Below are 17,980 nucleotides of genomic sequence, written 5' to 3' on the forward strand. Positions count from 1 at the left end.
ACCTCGCTTTCTCGCTTGCTCTGTTTTCTCGCTTGCTCTGTTTTGATCGGCATTTCGTCGAACCCCTTCGGAAGTTCGCCAACAGTAGTGATATATGAGATGTGTAGTGCATTCCACGAGATCCATATGTGCATTTTATCACGAGATCGACGACCACGCGGCGGCCGGGGGCCTTGGCTCGATCTCGCCGTCGTCGTCCACTCCGAGAACGACCGAATGATTGCGTCCGTCCTGCTCAGCTCGCGCTCCAATCTTCTTTTGTCTCAGCTTTGTCTGGCCCTTCTTTTTTTTTTCTTTTGCCTTTTTGAACTGATGTTTGTCTTACTCTTAACCCTCTGCATGCGCTAGGCGATTATACGATTGATCCATCCAAATTATGCAACAGATCACAGCAATGTAACTAGAAAGGTTTTAAGCGCGCTCAAATAAAGGTGTAAGGTTGTGTAATGGATTAACCATTCGTGTTTGTCTATAAGTGGGTTGGTGAGTCAGCCCATTTACACCTCTATACTTAAATCTAATTGTATGACACGTATATTTGTTATAAAAAAATATTTTCAATCATTACAATAACATTGAAATTATATTGCGCGAGTGGCCGTCTAGGGTTATTGGGTGGTGGCTCCGTTATTGCAAACACCAAACAGAGATGTATATATTTAGAAGAAGCTTTATTTTCAAGTTGGATGAACTATTTTTAACTCTCAAGAGCTCATGTCCTTATATCTTTTTCCCATAGTCCAAGCAGTCATAAATAAATATGAAAAAGAATTGATGTGTCTTAATATGAGTATTAACAAGAATTTTTTTGCCAGAAAAAAAATGTATTACCTATTAACTAAATTTAGCCAAGTCATTTAAAAAAAATAATAGTTTTTGAATTTCTCTTATGTATGCTTTGATTATAACCGTCTACACCATAAGTCCTAAGAAGAATACCCTAAGTCCTAAGAAGAAAAAAAAATGTATTACCTATTAACTAAATTTAGCCAATCATTTAAAAAAAATAATAGTTTTTGAATTTCTCTTATGTATGCTTTGATTATAACCGTCTACACCATAAGTCCTAAGAAGAATACCCTAAGTCCTAAGAAGAATAAACTTTCGTTCCCAGAAGTTAGTTTTTTCTAGGACGGAGAATATATATCATGTGTATATACAACCCACCAAGCACAGTTATTGCTATAAAATGTATCATACCATGTCATTTAAAAAATAATAGCTGGTAGATCCCTACCATGGTTGAAGGCGCTGATTGTAATATTCATATGTCATGCACAGTTACAATTCCATACCATTGGTTATAAAGCTTAAAATATAATTCTTTTATATATATAACAAGTACATGATTTCTAAATTGTTTATTCAAGCTTTCTTACAAGTACCGTACTGAATTCTCCGCTAGCTGCAATATGGGGTACGTATTATATATTTTTTAGCACATTGAACTCCATCTATATATATATCGAGCAGGCAGCTATAATTAAGAAAAAAAAAGGTCATCTGATTAATTTTCAGTCATCTAAAAAAAATACCATAAATTTTCCGTGATTTTTATACGGTCCATGCATGTCACACTATATAATTAGTGCTGCTAATAGCCTTTAATTATCTCCTTACAGAACACGGGCTAATTACACGTCAAACTAGCTAAACGTAGCTCAGCTTTTTGGTGGTGTTTGGGGTTGTGACGTCCACTGCCGCTAGCTGATGGATAATGCGCACGATCTCCAAAGCAACATATTAATTATATTAGTAGTAGTTTAATTAAGCATATGCGTATTAAGTTATATTCCGTTTTTCTGCTTTTAGAAAGAGTATAATTCTCTAGAGTAGTTTTCTTGTTTTTTATTAAGCTGTAATTTTGTAATTTATGGTTTTTCATCCTGCAAATTTTGTAAAAGTTGATTATAGCTTCGCTGAAATAAGGATCAAAATAAATTATATTATTAAATAAATTGATTAGTATTTGTACATTTCTAATACGGTGTCAAGCGGCCAGTATTAATGGTCACCTCCGTTGGCAACTTTTTGTGATAAGTTGACAAGCACAATCGCAGCACCTAAAACTTTGCGGTGATCCTAGAGTCACCAACCACCTCAATCTAGCAAAGCTAAATCAAGATGGGTTTTGAAAAACTAAACCGGCTAGCGGAGCTGATCTAGATAGAACGATAGATAACTACCCGTCTCGTGGGCAAAACGGAAGGTTTTCAGGACAAACCTACAAAGAGGTGCCGCACTCTTGCAGCGGCGGCGGACGATTTACGGTGCAAATCAACAAAGATGGACAAACTAAACTAGAACTAGAAGCAAAAGTAAAAGAACGATTCAATTGATCGATAGTTGATTGTTCTTTACAATGAACCGGCCTTGTCTCTTATATAGGGGTTAGTCTTGCTCTCTACATGCCCTCGTCCACGTCCAACTCGGGCTAGAAACAGATGGAAACACGAAACATGCCTTCCCGAGCAAGGAAACCCGAGACCCGACGAAAACGGAGTTTGATTCGGACTCGGCCGGTTAGACTGGCCACATACCGCCGGTCTGACCGGCCCACTGGCGGCAGTCTGACCTACCAACACACGGCGGTCAGACTGACCCTCTCAGAGGAAAATCGGTAGATCGTCCAAACTTTGGCAATTTTCCTATTTTAATTCTAGATGCTAAATTTGGGTGTAAACAACCTCCTCTTTTGGTATTGGATGTTGGTTAATTAATTAGAATAATTAAACTAATGTTGTGGAACAGAGCTGGGAAGGGAGTATACTCAATGCGGTTTTCAGCGCGACAGGGTTTGAAGCTAAGTACTCTTCTGGTATTTTTATTTTCCTTTTTGTTATATATATAGGACGTATTTTAAAACCTTTCGTGAATATATAGGTCAGATTTTTATCCATTATAAAGAAAGAAAAGAATAGTTTCGTGTGTAATTAACCTGACAGAAGGCCGGACGAAGAACGGCAGGATGCACGGATTGGGAACTGGATATATATGCAGCATGATGGTGACGACGACGGCACCACCGGCATCCATTATATCACAAGGCCACCACGATCGACCACCGGGCGCCGGACAGGAGCTAGCGGCGGGCCCTGCATATGCCCTTGATAATCATCAACACGCAATCATGACGTGATCCGCACTTATGAAGAACTCCACTATGGTGATCTCTACTCGTAATAAAAAGCAATCTGAACCGTTGATCTCATTTGATCGATCGAATGATACATATATATTATTATCACCCCAGTTAAGGGGTATTATTGTAAAAAAAAAGAGGTACGGAGAAGTATAATCGTCATTTAGCTCTTCTTTTTCGCTTTTCGATACAATATGAGTGACACAATGGATGATCATAGATCGATTTAGCCGGAAAAAACATAAATTAATAACAATTATTCCTAATCATAGTGTTAGTAAATTACTAATTTACCTCTAATAATATTGGTAGTATAATACTACCAACCGAGAGCATCGGAGTATCACTCCACTTATGAATGGAGGGGTTTTAGGGATTGTTTTTGCATGAAGTTAATTTCTTACTATATCATTTTTTTCACCTCTTAATGAAGTATATATCTTTTTCTTTAGTCACTCCAAAAGTTAGGCTTATCATTTGGGAGCTCAAATTGAATATGATTAGTATTGATGTTTGGTGCCTTTGTAATGGGGAACATATTTTCTCTAAATTCTTTATGATATTTTTTTTGTTAATTGGTGTATTTGTCAGAGTATGCACGTGAAGCTTGGTATAGGATATGTCTATGTAATGCGGAACAACATTTTTGGCTGAATTAGAGCATAACGAAAGAGAAAAAAAACTGATCTCAACCTGGGTATGCTGGGGATCGAACGAGGTATATTTATATGATTCCAGAGTTGAGTGTATGACTTATCATTAATTATATTTATTGGAGTTAAAATTCTATTATTCACAGTTTACATATGTGAATCTGTTTTCAATCGGATTTTAGTCTGATCAAATTAAGCTGCCCGTGGCCTCCATCAAATGTGCACGTGTGTTAAAAAGAGTGCACTTGTGGCCTTGTGGGCTGTGGCCTTATGGATGTGTGGCAGTGTGAGTGATGATGTGTTCTATATCTTTTATATAATTGAGCGATTGTTGTAATTCGGTATTTTTCAATTAAGGCTAGTTCTCCATATCCAACTAAGGCTCAGTTCAGCACCCCAGGTTCCCAACCCAAACAGTTAGCACGGAAAACGGAACGGTCTATTAGCACGTGATTAATTAAGTATTAGCTTTTTTTTTCAAAAATAGATTAATTTGATTTTTTAAGCAACTTCCGTATAGAAACTTTTTATAAAAAACACACCGTTTAGCAGTTTGAAAAGCGTGCGCGTGAAAAACGAGAGAGAGGTTGGAAAAATGGGGTGCCGAACACACCCTAAGAGTTCCGTCAAACATGACTACGGATTAAAAATGGAAGAACGGATACCGCACAAACGTGACCCACTGTCGCCCATCGCCGCATCCTCTGATCCTTCTCACCCTAACCCATTCGCGTGATGTACTAGTTGTGAACATCCGCTCACTAGCCTTGTCGTTGTACCTTGGCACGCTGTGGTGCACTCCCCTTCAGGGCCTCGCTCGTCTCTTTAGGTTGCATTTAGACATTTTTTGATAATTCAGTCTATTCGGTTACCCGAGGAGACTAACCGAATTGACCGAACAAAATTCGGTCTTTCACTACCTAGGACCGAATTGATGACCGAATGTCTTGGTCTCAGTCTCGGTATTTTTGGTTCGGTCTTTTTCTGCCCACCCCTAGTGGTGATCCATCCTTATCTTAAACAGGATTGAACTATTCTTGTACCTTAACGCACTACAAGAAAAATGCTACGTAGAGACATTTTTCTAGTACTATAAAGACACTTTTCAAATGCCTTTACAATACTATATAGGCATTTTAAAAAATGTCTAATAAGTGTCTTATGGTTAATTGTCTCTACAAACAAAGAGACATTTTATAAAATGTCTATAAGGTGGTACAGGCATTTTCTAGACACATTAAATTGTACCACAGCCATATGAAAGTGAAACCAATGTAAAAATGAGAATAAAATATTCTCCCTTGTTTTTGCCAATCCTTGAACTCATGATCTCTTGAACAAATCATTCTTATCTTCAAGGCACTAACCAACTCAACCCCATATTATTCATTGTATATGTTAATGCCTTAAGTTACTTATATTTAGCTATTTAGTATATTTTTATTGTAAGAAGTGTCTCTACAGAGTTTAAAGTGTCTCAAGAAAATGTCTTTACATGTCAGACACATTTTAAAGTGCCGAAAGAGTACCTCTACAAGATATAAAATCTAATAAAATATGCTGAAAATATTTCGAGACTGTCTCTAGAGTAAAAGTTTTCTAGGCAATTTTGAAAGTGCCCCAATAAAATATCCCCACGCTATAAAACTCCTGATCTTAGAGGCAATTTGCAAAACGCCACTACAAAAGTGTCAAGTGTCTTTATATAATGTTTTTGTTGTAGTGACGGTTACCTCTAGAGATTATTTTTTATGGGATAAATTTAAAAAACTTGACCTATGGGGGATAAGACAGTCCTCGGGTATTTTGCATAGAAGAAGACCTTCTCACGCTGGTTAAGAATTGAAAATCCCTGAACTCTTGCTCCACCCTTACATACAACAGCACCGTACCATAACCCATGTGAGAACAAACAATGACCTGGGTTGGACCTTAGACTGGTGCTTAGGCATGGAACAGACCAGAGAATTTTTTAGCCCCATCCTAAAATTCACTCCTAGGAGGAATCAAACCGAGAATATTAGCAGTGCTACTAAGGCACCTAACCAACTCAGCTAGAGGCCCGTTCGCATGGGACAAATTTTGTTCACTAAAGAATAACTATTTGTGTGATGGTAGTACATATCACATGACCCCGTGCTAATTTATTTGATCGAAATAGAGAAATACGTAGTGCAGATTATATATGTATAGTGGAAACCTATAAACTATTGTTAGATTTAAAAATAGACATATAAGATTCATTCACGTCGCCCATGGTTGAATCTGGGAGAAAATATTTTACTCTAGGTAGCGTGAACAAATATCATGCGTCCATTTTTAGATTTAATGGTAGTTTTCAGTTTTTCACTACATATGTGGTTTTCACTGCATATTTTTCCCATATCGTATGCATCGGTAACAATCAAACAGTTACCCCGTTCATCTCTAACACGTTAATTTCCACCCATCGAGTATATTAACTTTCAAGGCACGTAGGTCTTTGGAAAAAAAAACTTTTAAGGCACGTATCCTTTTGCATGTTCTTTAGAACAAGATACTCGAGAAAGACAACAACAAAAAGAAAAAAACAAGGGGAAAGAAACTAGCTAGAGAAAGTGCATTACTACTTTTAACCACCAGTGTACAAACATTCTCTTGGAGTACTGCGATCTTGCTTGTACGTCAAGGAAAGGTGGCCATTCTTTGCCTTAAAGAACACACATCTGCCAGTATATAGGAATAGCATACATTGACCCCCAATCTTCTGTCACTGACATATGAAAAAAAAGGCAGCAGCTATCATACATAAGCATGCATATTGTTGCCATATTCCACTCCATGCCTGCTTGGAAAGTACTCCCTCTGTTTCAAAATGTTTGAAACCGTTGACTTTTTAGCACATGTTTGACCGTTCGTCTTATTCAAAAACTTTTGTGAAATATGTAAAATTATATGCCTACATAAAAATATATTTAACAATAAATCAAATGATAGGAAAAGAATTAATAATTACTAAAATTTTTTGAATAAGACGAATGGTCAAACATATGCTAAAAAGTTAACGGCGTCAAACATTTCGAAACGGAGGGAGTAGCTAGGAGGGGAAAGTAAAGTGAACACTAATGGTATCATACATGCCCAAGCTAGCTTGGGTTTGATTAATTGTCTTATTAGAGAGGCAATGAAACATTGAAGCACATTGGATTGATTGTGTTTGTGGCAGCATGAGAGGGTGCATGCATGCTCAATCTTTTCTGCTTTGGAGGAATATTAGGGTATGTGTTGTGGATGTGCTATAATTAAAGTGGTATGTAGTTCGATCAAATGATGTGGATTTGTGGCTTTGTGCTCCTGATAGGCCGTACTAATCAACAGTGATGTACTAAACTATGAAGCGTAGAAACATCAATCGAAAATCAAACTGAGCTATATGAGGAGTAATGAGAGAACCCCATGTGTCCTGATCTGGTAACATCGATGCTTATGTGCAATATGATTTGTTCAAGCTATCGTCTCAGATTATGGATGAAAATCTAGTTCTGGCTCTGGACGATTGTAACGGATCGGACAAGCTATAGTTTCTTTCATAAAGGCGGTGTTGTTTAATTTGTAGTTAACTAGGTCTCCGTGTTCTTTCGATATGTGACTGAATTGTTGCAAGATAATATATATGTTCGTGTTTGTCTTATGGTTATTTTAAAGTAAATTTCATAAAACTACAAGTATTTTGATCAAATTATCGTACAGTTACAGATTTAAGACAACATATTATAAAACTACACATTTAAGGTCAAATATCATAAAACTATAGATTTAATACTAGAGTTATCACAAAATTATAGATTTTGTAGTTTAAATCCTTACCACTAATGTTATAAATGTTGTAATTTTGCATTTAACATGGTATAAAACATTTAGTTTTATGATAATTTTAAAACTAAATCTATAGTGTGGTGATTGCCCATCTTAAATTTGTAGTTTTTTGATAAAATTTGTCCTAAATCTGTAGTGTTGGGATACACCTTCTTAAATCTGTAGTTTTGTGATAATTTTATCAAAATATATGTAGTTTTGTGAAATTTACTTTTTTTTGCGCGCACATCCTGATAGGCGCAAAGGCAGGGTGTAATTTTATTTTCTAAATTAAATGAAATTATTCCTGTTATCTAGCAATTAAAGCAGATAACAATTAAAGTGTAAGGTCATCATCATTTGCCCATATTTATTAATAAGCCAAAAGATTTATTAGGTAATAAAAATTAATTTGTAAGTAAAAATTTTATATATGTGTTCTTAGTGACTTAAAAGTCTATACTGAAAAAGAAACTACGTTGAAAATATCTTAAAATCAACTTCAAAATTAAATTTAAATTTAAATTCCAGTTTTTGCTTTCACTTATTAGGGCAACCAATGAGCTCTAAAACATACATAGAAAGGATGCAGACGAGCCTAGCACAAAAGTAACAATCATTTTTTCGCGAGGACGAAAGTAACAATCATTGATGCCTCTCTAATTGATTGTATAGCAAATGTAAGCACAATATTGAACAAGTCAGAATTAAATAATATAATTAACAATCTAATTGTAATACATTAATAATTTATTATAGTAGGCTTAGCGTTTGTAAATTCAACTCTAGGCGCCACTTATGCGACCATTAAGGTAGGAGCTGGTAGTCGTCGCAATTAGGCATTGGTTGATGCATTAGGCAACTTAACTATCTTAGTGGTGTTTTAATTTATTGCTATTTATTATTATTGGTCTATTTTTTATGTAATATGATTGCTAATTTCTTTTATTTGATTAGTTGGTATGATATATATGCCCACTAGGCGCAACCCAGAAGTCTGGCTAGCACCTTGCGCTTTCTTAACCAAAGAGTAGGCTAGAGATATGATTTGCAACTATATTTTGAAGTCAGACTAGAGGACATTCCTCGATCAAGTCATGGAAAAGGCATTTCCCCTTCATAAAAAGAATAATTGAAAAGCTTCTTTCAGCGGCTTTTCGAAAGCAAATTTTATTTATTTATTTTTCCATGTAATATATTTTAACATTTCTTATTTATAATAGATTTTAAAGGGTATAATTATTTTTCAATGATAGATAATGTACTTGTTGACATGACAGCGATACACTGTGACCTCAGTCTTCATATATTATCATAAGAGCAGCACATACATATATGCGTTCAATTGGGATACGTGTGTGCGTGTACTCCCTCCGTCCCAGAAAGAAGCGATTTCTGGGGGTGAGGATTTGTCCCAGAAAAAACCGACTCCTGCGCAACACCCGAGAAATATTCAATGATCCTTATCCCTGCCCGTCTCTCTCCTCTCGCCCACCACACAACCGCGCTAAAAAAAACCCACCACCACCGGTCTCATCTCCTTCCTCTCCTCACGACCTTCACCCATCCCTCGACGGCGATGAGTCGCTTCCCCTCCCTCCACGCTCCATCCATCTCTCCCTCCCTGCGACCTCCCGTGATGTCATGGATGTGACAGGTCGGCGGGAGCGGCGCCGGCCCCGGCGGATTGAGATGGCTCGGATGAGGCACTAGCAGCACGGCGGCAGAGGTAGGGGCTTGCGATTGTGATGCAGGAGAAGGCGAACGCAACGTGTAGGTGCTGCTCGGCTACGCCGGCGGAGGCGCAAGCCTATAGTCTCCAGCGCCAGTGGATCTGTTGCAGGGAGCCTGATGCACAAGCTTTTGCAATAGCGGATCTGATGAAGGAGCCAACGATTTTGTGTCTCCCAAAGCTGAGGTGGTTCGAGAAGCTTTGCCATTAGAATGAGCCCAGGTACTCTTTTCTACTACTCTTTTTCCATCACTCTTTCTTCTCTGGTGTTTATTTCTACCCTTTCACCTTGTTAACTATACTAAGTTCTTGGATTTTGGTGATGACTTCTTGCAGGGTCAATCTGGATAAATACACACATGACTACAGGCCACCTTGGTGGATACAAACACCTTTCTTTGTTCTTTCTAGTTCTTGCAGATTAATTCATACTCCTTCTAGATTGTGGAGAAGTATTTTTTGACAGATTGTGGATGCAAACCATCTTGCAGATTGTGGAGTAGTATTTTTTTAACGATTTCTTTTTTCAAACTAGAGGTTCTTAATTTTTTGTTAGCATATTCGGTTTAAAACTTCATTTTTTTTTCTGGATACCTGTGTAATCGATGGGTGCAGAGAACCCAGTTAAACCTTTTTTTTCAGTGAGGACAGTGTAGAGAACACAGTACAATTCTGTGTAATGTTGTTGTTGAGGGCATTTTGGTATTTTCATGGTTGTACTAAGTTTGCATTGGGAATCCAGGAGTTGAATTATTGTGGGACGGAGGGAGTATATCAGCATTTGTGTCTCGTGTTTCAAAACGCAACATCTTGCTAGACTTGTAAATTTGTAACCAAATTAAAATTAGGTCGCACCAATGTACTCCCTCCACCCACAAAAGTTACACATATTATTTTGACATCAAGACCAAGGAAAAACTAAATCACCTTAGATGTTACAAAATTAAGGAGTGAATGTAAGCATGCAACCAATGAGTATTTAGATGACTCCTTGTGTTCTAATAAAACATCTCTTCATTTAATTCTTGAATGCATAAAGATTACAAATAGGAACAACTTATTTGGAAAAACTCAGGAAAAACTTATTTGGAAAAACTCAAATGTAAAATAGGTGTAACTTTTATAGATGGAGGGAGTATGCTTAGACTCTAGCCCGTCACCACGCAACATCATGGTGTGTTCCAACTTCCACCAACAAAGGAAAAAGTACACCGAAGGTCCCTCAACTTGTCATCGGGATAGAAAAACGTCCTCGAACCGCAAAACCAGATATGCGGGGTCTCTTAACTATACAAAACGGTCACAATAGGTCCCTCGGCAGTTTTGATTCCGGTTTTTGTCCTACGTGCTGCTGAGTCAGCGTGGGACCCACGTGGGCCCCACATGTCAGCCCAGCCTTCTCTTTCTTTCCCCTCTTTTCTCTCTTCCCCTTCTCTCTCTCTCTCTCACTCTTCTCTCTATGGCTCTGGGCAGGCCGGCGCCACCAGCCGACGGGTGGGGAGGAAGGCGGCGGCGGCAGCCTCCTCTCCGTGCTCGCCAACGAGGATGAGCAGTGGCGGAGCTGGAGCCACACGCGCGAGGAGGAGGAGCCCTCAGCGCCGGGTCATACCACCCTCCTAGACGCCGGCGACGACGGTTGGGTTCTTGGCCCGTGGATAGCTTCGACGAGGCTCTCTCCTGACCGCCGGCGTGGGGTGCCCGAGATCCAAAATCCCGTCCTGGAGTTCTTCTACCTCCCCTTCCAAAACTCTCTTTTGGCATCCTTGATACAATTTCCCTTCCCTTTCTTTCTTTCCATTTCTTTTTCTTGCTTTAGATTTCTTCTTCTTGCTAATCTCGATCCATCCATCCAAACACCTCATTCTTTTTTCCTTTGATTTGATTCTTCGCTGTCCGTGTTCGTGTTCACGTACCACAGCAACCTGTCCGTGTTCACCTCCCTGCCGGACATGTGGGCAATCGGGCAGATGTTCCCAATCATCCCAATCCAGTGCCTTGGTGAGCGCCCTGCAATCGACGGCGTCCTCTCCGACCTCACCTCCGACAGCGACGGCAAGGTCGACCACTTCATCAGCGGGAGGCACAGCCTGCCGCTGCACGAGCTCCCCGTCCACGGCACCCGCGGCTACTACCTCGGCGGCACCTACCAGGAGGCCCTCGGCGGGCTCCACAACCTGTTCGGCGGGCCGAGCGTGGTGCGCGTGTCGTAGAGCGGCGGGGCCTTCCTGCGCCGACGTGGTCCGCTCGATGCAGCACGAGCACGAGGTGTTCAAGCAGAGAACCGACGGCGCCACCGCCGCCGCACTCGCCAAAGCGTTCGGCGCAATGCCGTACCTGTCGTTCTACCCGGAGGCCGCAGCGATGGCCAGAGGGGAGAGCAGCGGCATGAGCAGCGACTCGGAGGTGTCGGCCGCCGGCGTGGCCGAGGATGATGATGAGTGGGAGTTCATGCGCGGGCTCATCGTGTGACTGAGGCAGCCATCGCCGGCTTCTTCGTCTCCACGCGAGGAGCACCTGACACGTGGGTCCCACGCTGACTCAGCAGCCATGTAGGACAAAACCGGGATCTGAGGGACCTCTTGTGACCGGTTTTGTATAATTAAGCGACCCCACATATCTAGTTTTGCGGTTCGAAGACGATTTTTTATCCCGATGACAAGTTGAGGGACCTTCAGTGTACTTTTTCCACCAGCAAACTACCACTGGAAGTGAACAAATTTGGCCCAGGTTAGAAATCCCGGTCTCTGGCCCAGTTAAGTTAAGAGAAAGAGAGACAGTGTGAACAAATTTGGCCCAGGTTAGAAATCCCGGTCTCTGGCCCAGTTGAGTTGAGAGAAAGAGAGACAGTGTACAAGAGAGGATTAAGTTCATCTGAGGTCCCTTAATTTTACACCGAATCCGATATTCGTCCTTAAACCACAAAACCAGATATAACCGGTCCCCGAGCTGTTAAAATCGGTGCAAACGAGGTCACTCGGCGGTTTTAAAGGCGGTTTTGGCTGACGTGGTGCATACGTGGTTGGTTTGACTAAGGTCTCTTACCACGTGGCATTGACGTGGCGCTTACGTGACAATTATATATCATAAAAATAATAAAAACCATGGGCCCACCTGTCAGCTACACAAAAAAAAATAATTAAAAAATGGCGGGGCCACATGTCAGGAAAAAAAGGTGGGGCCCACATGTCAATACATCCTCTCCTTCCCCCTCTCTCTATCTGTTTCTCTCCCTTCCCTCTCAGCGTCGGCGGCGCGGTAGCAGGCAATGCGAACGGCGGTGACCGGCGGCAGCGTGGAGGAGGGTGGCGGCGCCGTGGAGGTGCGAAGGTGCACGGGTTGACGATCAGGTACAGCATCGCCTTCCCGGCCTGGTCCATCGTGTCGGATCGGCGGCGAGAAGCACCGCGAACCAGTCCCTGGGCCTCGGCATCCACCCCGGCTGCTGTAGCGCCGCCTGGAACGTCATGGCAGCGAACAGCGTGGCCACCACCATCCAGCCATCCGCCGGCGACGGCAGCGGCAGCCTGACGGCCGATGTAAATTGCAAGCACTTCAGCTGAGTTGATTAGCCTGGACAGAATTGGTAGAGTCATCGGCGACAGAATCAATCGATCCATCGATCTCTGGCTCTCTGCACAAAAATCAATGATGTGCTCCAGCTCACTCTCTGAATGTGGAATCCTAACATGATTAATGCCATTGTTTTGTAGTCTGCTCCTGCTTCTTCATGCCTTGTCGTCGTCGTCTTCCGGCGCGCAGCGGCGCGAATCCGGCGGGGCTGGGCGGGCAGATCGGCGGGGCGGAGTGGGGCAGCGGCCGGCGGACGCGCGGCGCGGGCGGAGTGGCGGCGCCCGAAGCCGGCGGGGCTGCGGAGCCAAGCGAAGGGCGCCAGCCTCGTCGTCGTCGTCATCCGGCGCGCAGCGGCACGAAGCCGGCGGGGCGGGGCGAGCAGAGCGGCGAGACGGAGTGGGGCGGTGGCGGCGCGCGAAGCCGGTGGGACGGAGCGGCGGCAATCTGCCGGCGGCGCCCCCAACTCCCTCCGATCTCCACTCCCGCCGCCTGGGCCATCTCCACTGCGCTTCCTCTCTCCACCGGCCGAGCGCACCGCCGAGGTGAGTGGCGGAGGACGTGGGAAGGGCGTCAAGACTGGCCTCGTCCGCCTTCTTGAGGTCGTTGTCCCCGGCGCCGCCGTGACCGTGGCCGGAGAGGGGAGATGGGGATGGAGGAGGAAGAAGTGGTGGGGGGTGAGAATGACATGTGGGGCCCACGTGAGCCCCACCATTTTTTAATTAATTTATGTGTGATACTGACATGTAGGTCCCACAGGGTTTAATATTTTTTCGGATCGAATTGCCACGTTAGCGGCACGTCAATTCCATGTCAGATGAAGACCAAGTTAAATTAGCCACGTCAGCTAGAACCGCCGTTCAAACCGCCGAGGAACTTATTTTGCACTGGTTTTCACAGTTGAAGGACCCGTTGTATCTGGTTTTTCGGTTGAAGGACGAAAATCGGATTCGTAAACAAGTTAAGGGACATCAGATGAACTTATTCCTACAAGAGATAAGCAACTAATTCTGGCCTGTGGTTCAGAGCTCCCAGACACAGAGTCTGGCTTCATGCCGACTGATTCAGCACACACATTGCCTGTCTTATAGTCCAGTTGAATGTAGTCTCTGCAGGACAAATCCGAAATCCCAAAGAATAAAGATTTTAAAAATGTGAAGGGTGATGTTAGAAAAACAACTAATTCTGAAATCACTTTTTATGATTTGTAACCCCTCTTCAGTCCAGGCAATTTAGTCCGAAGACTAGCAGTTCTTATGCATAGTTGCGACCAAAAAAATAGTATGGTAGTATGCAGCAACTACTCCGACAGTTTTGGCTGAATGTTGTCTGGTGCTGGGACTAACACGAAGCAACCAGTAGAGTCTTTGGTACCATCTTGTTATTTATGAATGATGAGTGAAATGTTTACAATGTGTTGACTAAGCTAAGTAATCGCCATCCTCCTTGCAAAGGATCAGCGCTTTCGTCGCCATCGTCCACCTACTAAGATGAGATCAAGTCGTAGTGAAAACAAGCTTGTTAACCGGCCATGATGAACATGATAATTCTCCTTATGCATGACTTTCTGGGGGCATTATAATTCTCCTTCTGGTCCTGACAAGTATGACATGATACCAAACAGCAGGAATAGCACTCCACTCGACAATCCGACCTACATAAGATAAGTAAAAATTGCATCAGATGCAGAGCATTGGCACTCCATTGGCAGTACAAAAGCAGGGTGAAGCAATTGTTCCTACCATTTTCTCAGATATTTGAGAGGCCAAGCTTTTCCCACCCATAACAGCAGCGGTAGTGCAGAGTGCTTGGGCCCTATGCACAGTAGTAGGTTTAGTCAGGACCACATAATAAACCATTTAAAAAGTGTAAGGGAAACAGAAGATGTAGCTCGTACAGAACTCCCCCCAGGACAACACCGAATGGATTTTCATCAGCAGCCAAACCAATAGTAGCAATCTGAGAAGAGATTCAGAATTATTAGCTAATTAACAAGTGCTTGACTGCATTGCAAGGCAGAAGTTGAACTTACTTGACTCTTATCACCCCACTCTCCAAAGAATGTAATGGAAAATGCCTACAGCACAATTACAAAGTACAAACGAGCTTGTTAAAATTCCAGAAAAAACACGAGCACCGTATCTTTTGTCAAATATACCGTGCATATAATCACTTAATCAGTACTAGTTCGTACCTTTATAAAGATTGGTGAGAAGAACTGCAAAACAAATGGTCTTTGCTGCTTCTTTTTATCATCATTTGCCTAAAATTGAACAAGGATGAGTTGCATCAAATTAATAGTGAAAAACAAAGTTGACCAATTGAAAAGGGTAAACAAGCCAGGATTACCATCAATAATTATTTTTTTATATTGCCTATCACCAAAATAACAGCTGCTTTTTTTACTTCTGTTCACAAACATCGAAACAAATAGAGAATTTCGGCTAGTTTTCACCTCTTTCCAAATTTCCTATTTATATAATTCAAAAGGTTGTAAAAATATATACAAATCTAGGTCATGTTAAAGTATGTACAATGTGCACAAAACATGTGTAGTACACATGATCAAATCTTCACATTGACTTTTGCATTGAACTACTTCAACATACTCTACATATATATTGTTCTTAAGAATTCTCTTAAGTACACAAAAATTTTGATAGCTGAATATATCTAGAGATAATGAGTAAGGATGGGAAAAGAAAGGAGCTCAAGACTTCTATTTTCACGGTACACAAGTAGAAAAATCTACAGCAATGAAAGGAGCACAAAAAGTGATTAATAATGGGCACGCCTCTTGTAAACTGACCTTAGATTTACTTTTCGATTCTGCTTTGTTGCTTTTAAAATTAGCATCCTGAAAATTAGGCAAAACTTAGCAATAGGTTACTTGAACTACAGTCCACTATAACATAAGGCATGGATAAAGTTTGCTGACCAGCTCAGCTTCCACTTCAGCCAATTCTTCTGAATCTCTGCATGGTAAGTTATTCAATTACTAAAGTCACTCACTAAAAGACCAAATATTAGTAGCTGAAGGTTAACTGAATGGCAAAGAAGCAGTTAAGTACCCATCTTCTTTGAAGCCTTCCCACAATGACAAAATGCCAAACACAAAGAATAGCAGAGTGGTCACATGATGAGTCCATTTGCGTGATATCTGTTCAATACAATACTATCATTTGCAATATCTTGCAATGTAAAGAATTTGGCAAATTCATTGCAACAATACAGCTGACAGGAACAGGGTCAGTACTATCCACCCTAAGGTACCAGTGAGTGTATCACCCATCCATGCTTAACTACTGTACTTGTGAGGACTATCAATATAAAAATGGAAGTTCCATCAGAAAAAAAGTTTATTACACTATCATTGTCAAATAGAATATGAACACCTATTTAGCAAGACATTGGTATGATTTCTTTAGATCCCACTTTTACTGGGTTTGCTGTTCAAAAATTATCAACCCATTAACCATATTATAATGTAAGCAGCACTCGCTGAGTTCAGCTGTTTAGCACAAGGGCCACTTGACAGGGTCTGATCCAATGTGGATGCAGTCCAGGTGGGGAAAACACATATTTCGACAAATATATGTATACATAATGTGCCAAGAATACGTGGAAGCCTTTAGACATAGTAAAAAAAAAACTTGATGTGCTAATTTTATAGTAGGTCCAATAATTTCTTACAGTGACTTACCAGATTTGGCGCAACCCAACCAAGTGAAACTGATAGAGCCGTCATCACCTGTATTTTTAAAATTCAACACAAATAAGCACACAAAAAGTATGACCCTATACTGATGAATGATTTTTTTTTGTTGAAAATACTCACTGTTAATGAGGTGAGACAACCAGCAAGAACAAGCTTCCGGGGATAGCGCATGGCCAGAATCTTACAAAGGTAGATGTAAAAAGGGTAAGTAAAGCAGTGCTCAAATAATAGCCGTCCAAGCAAAAGGAGAACAAAAGCTTTTCAGAGTGGAGTGTATCACTAGAAAGGAATATGTTCGTCTTGCTATGTCAGACGCTCTGAAACCCACAGCCCCCTGAACCTGAAGAGGCAACATTCTAACCACCGGTGCCTCACTCTCTCTAAGGTTACTATCCCGGTGAAAAAATTTTGTGTGGAAGAGGACAAGCATCTCATTAAAACTAGCAGCAGCCTTGCAGAAAAAGGAGTGGCCAACTCATGTGGCAGGTGAGGAAATTCACAACCGTCCAAGAAACCAAATGCTCTCTCTATCTCTGTGCCAACATGGGCGCTGCATAGAACCCCAGCTGGAGAAGTGGAGAGGTGAACAGGAGAGTTCCCAGCCACAGATAAATGGGACCATTTGAGAACACAAGCAATTCCTAGCCAAATTCACCAGCGGACAGAGGAACGGGAACAAAACGTAGCTCACAATCTTGGCTAAGTAGAAGATCCCGTTCTTAGCAAACAAACAGTATGAATTGGTCCCCTGTAATTGGATACACACCGCTCACCTGCTTTACTACTTCACCGAGATTCACAGCTACAGTCCCAGCTTCCCCTTGACCCCAATCCAATCACCACCAAGAAACGAGCCAAGACCCACACATCGCCGCATTCCAACAAGAGAAAAAAAGAGAAAAAGGAGAGATGACTGCGCATCGGCACCCGAGGGAGGCATATCGTCGAACACCCCGCGCGCGCATCCACACCCTTCTGAGACAAGCAGAACGAACAGGGTCGAGCGAGCAAGGTGGAAAAAGAAGGCGTACCGCGGCGGCGAAGAAGGTCTTGTCGCCGATCTCCGAGAGCACCGTCATGGCCAGCGACTTGGTGAACCCCTGCACCAGCGGCAAAAACAAACAAACAAACCAACAAACCAACCCCGTCACATCCTTCGTTTGCGCAGCAAACACTCGCAACGAGAGAGAGGAGGAGGAAAGGGAGCTGACCCCGAGCAGAGACGGCGCCATGGCGGAGGAGGAGGCGGGAGGAGGGAGGCGGCGCCTGCTCCGATCTCGGCGGGGTCGGGGAGGGGCGATGCGAGGGAGGCGTGGGTTGGGGGTGGGGGGGGG

General features: G+C 42.1%; 1 protein-coding gene and 1 long non-coding RNA gene across 2 annotated transcripts; one reads left to right on the forward strand and one right to left on the reverse strand.

Annotated features, from left to right (window-relative positions):
* Positions 1–12,600: 12,600 nt before the first annotated feature.
* Positions 12,601–13,765, forward strand: LOC136351472 (uncharacterized). The gene is made up of 2 exons (XR_010734641.1): positions 12,601–12,944; positions 13,072–13,765. It is a non-coding gene; the product is annotated as an uncharacterized lncRNA (long non-coding RNA).
* Positions 13,766–14,097: 332 nt separating this feature from the next.
* On the reverse strand, positions 14,098–17,980 carry LOC4345649 (GDT1-like protein 5). Its single transcript, NM_001422576.1, has 12 exons — positions 17,858–17,980; positions 17,678–17,746; positions 16,767–16,826; positions 16,632–16,679; positions 16,000–16,088; positions 15,867–15,903; positions 15,738–15,785; positions 15,123–15,191; positions 14,961–15,005; positions 14,826–14,887; positions 14,671–14,743; positions 14,098–14,582 (listed from the first exon to the last, which is right to left on the reverse strand). The coding sequence occupies exons 1-12, from the start codon at positions 17,876–17,878 to the stop codon at positions 14,505–14,507; spliced, it is 699 nt and encodes a 232-aa protein (NP_001409505.1). The 5' UTR covers positions 17,879–17,980; the 3' UTR covers positions 14,098–14,504.

Source organism: Oryza sativa, chromosome 8 (genome assembly GCF_034140825.1).
Source record: "Oryza sativa Japonica Group chromosome 8, ASM3414082v1".
NCBI classification, from domain to species: Eukaryota; Viridiplantae; Streptophyta; class Magnoliopsida; order Poales; family Poaceae; genus Oryza; species Oryza sativa.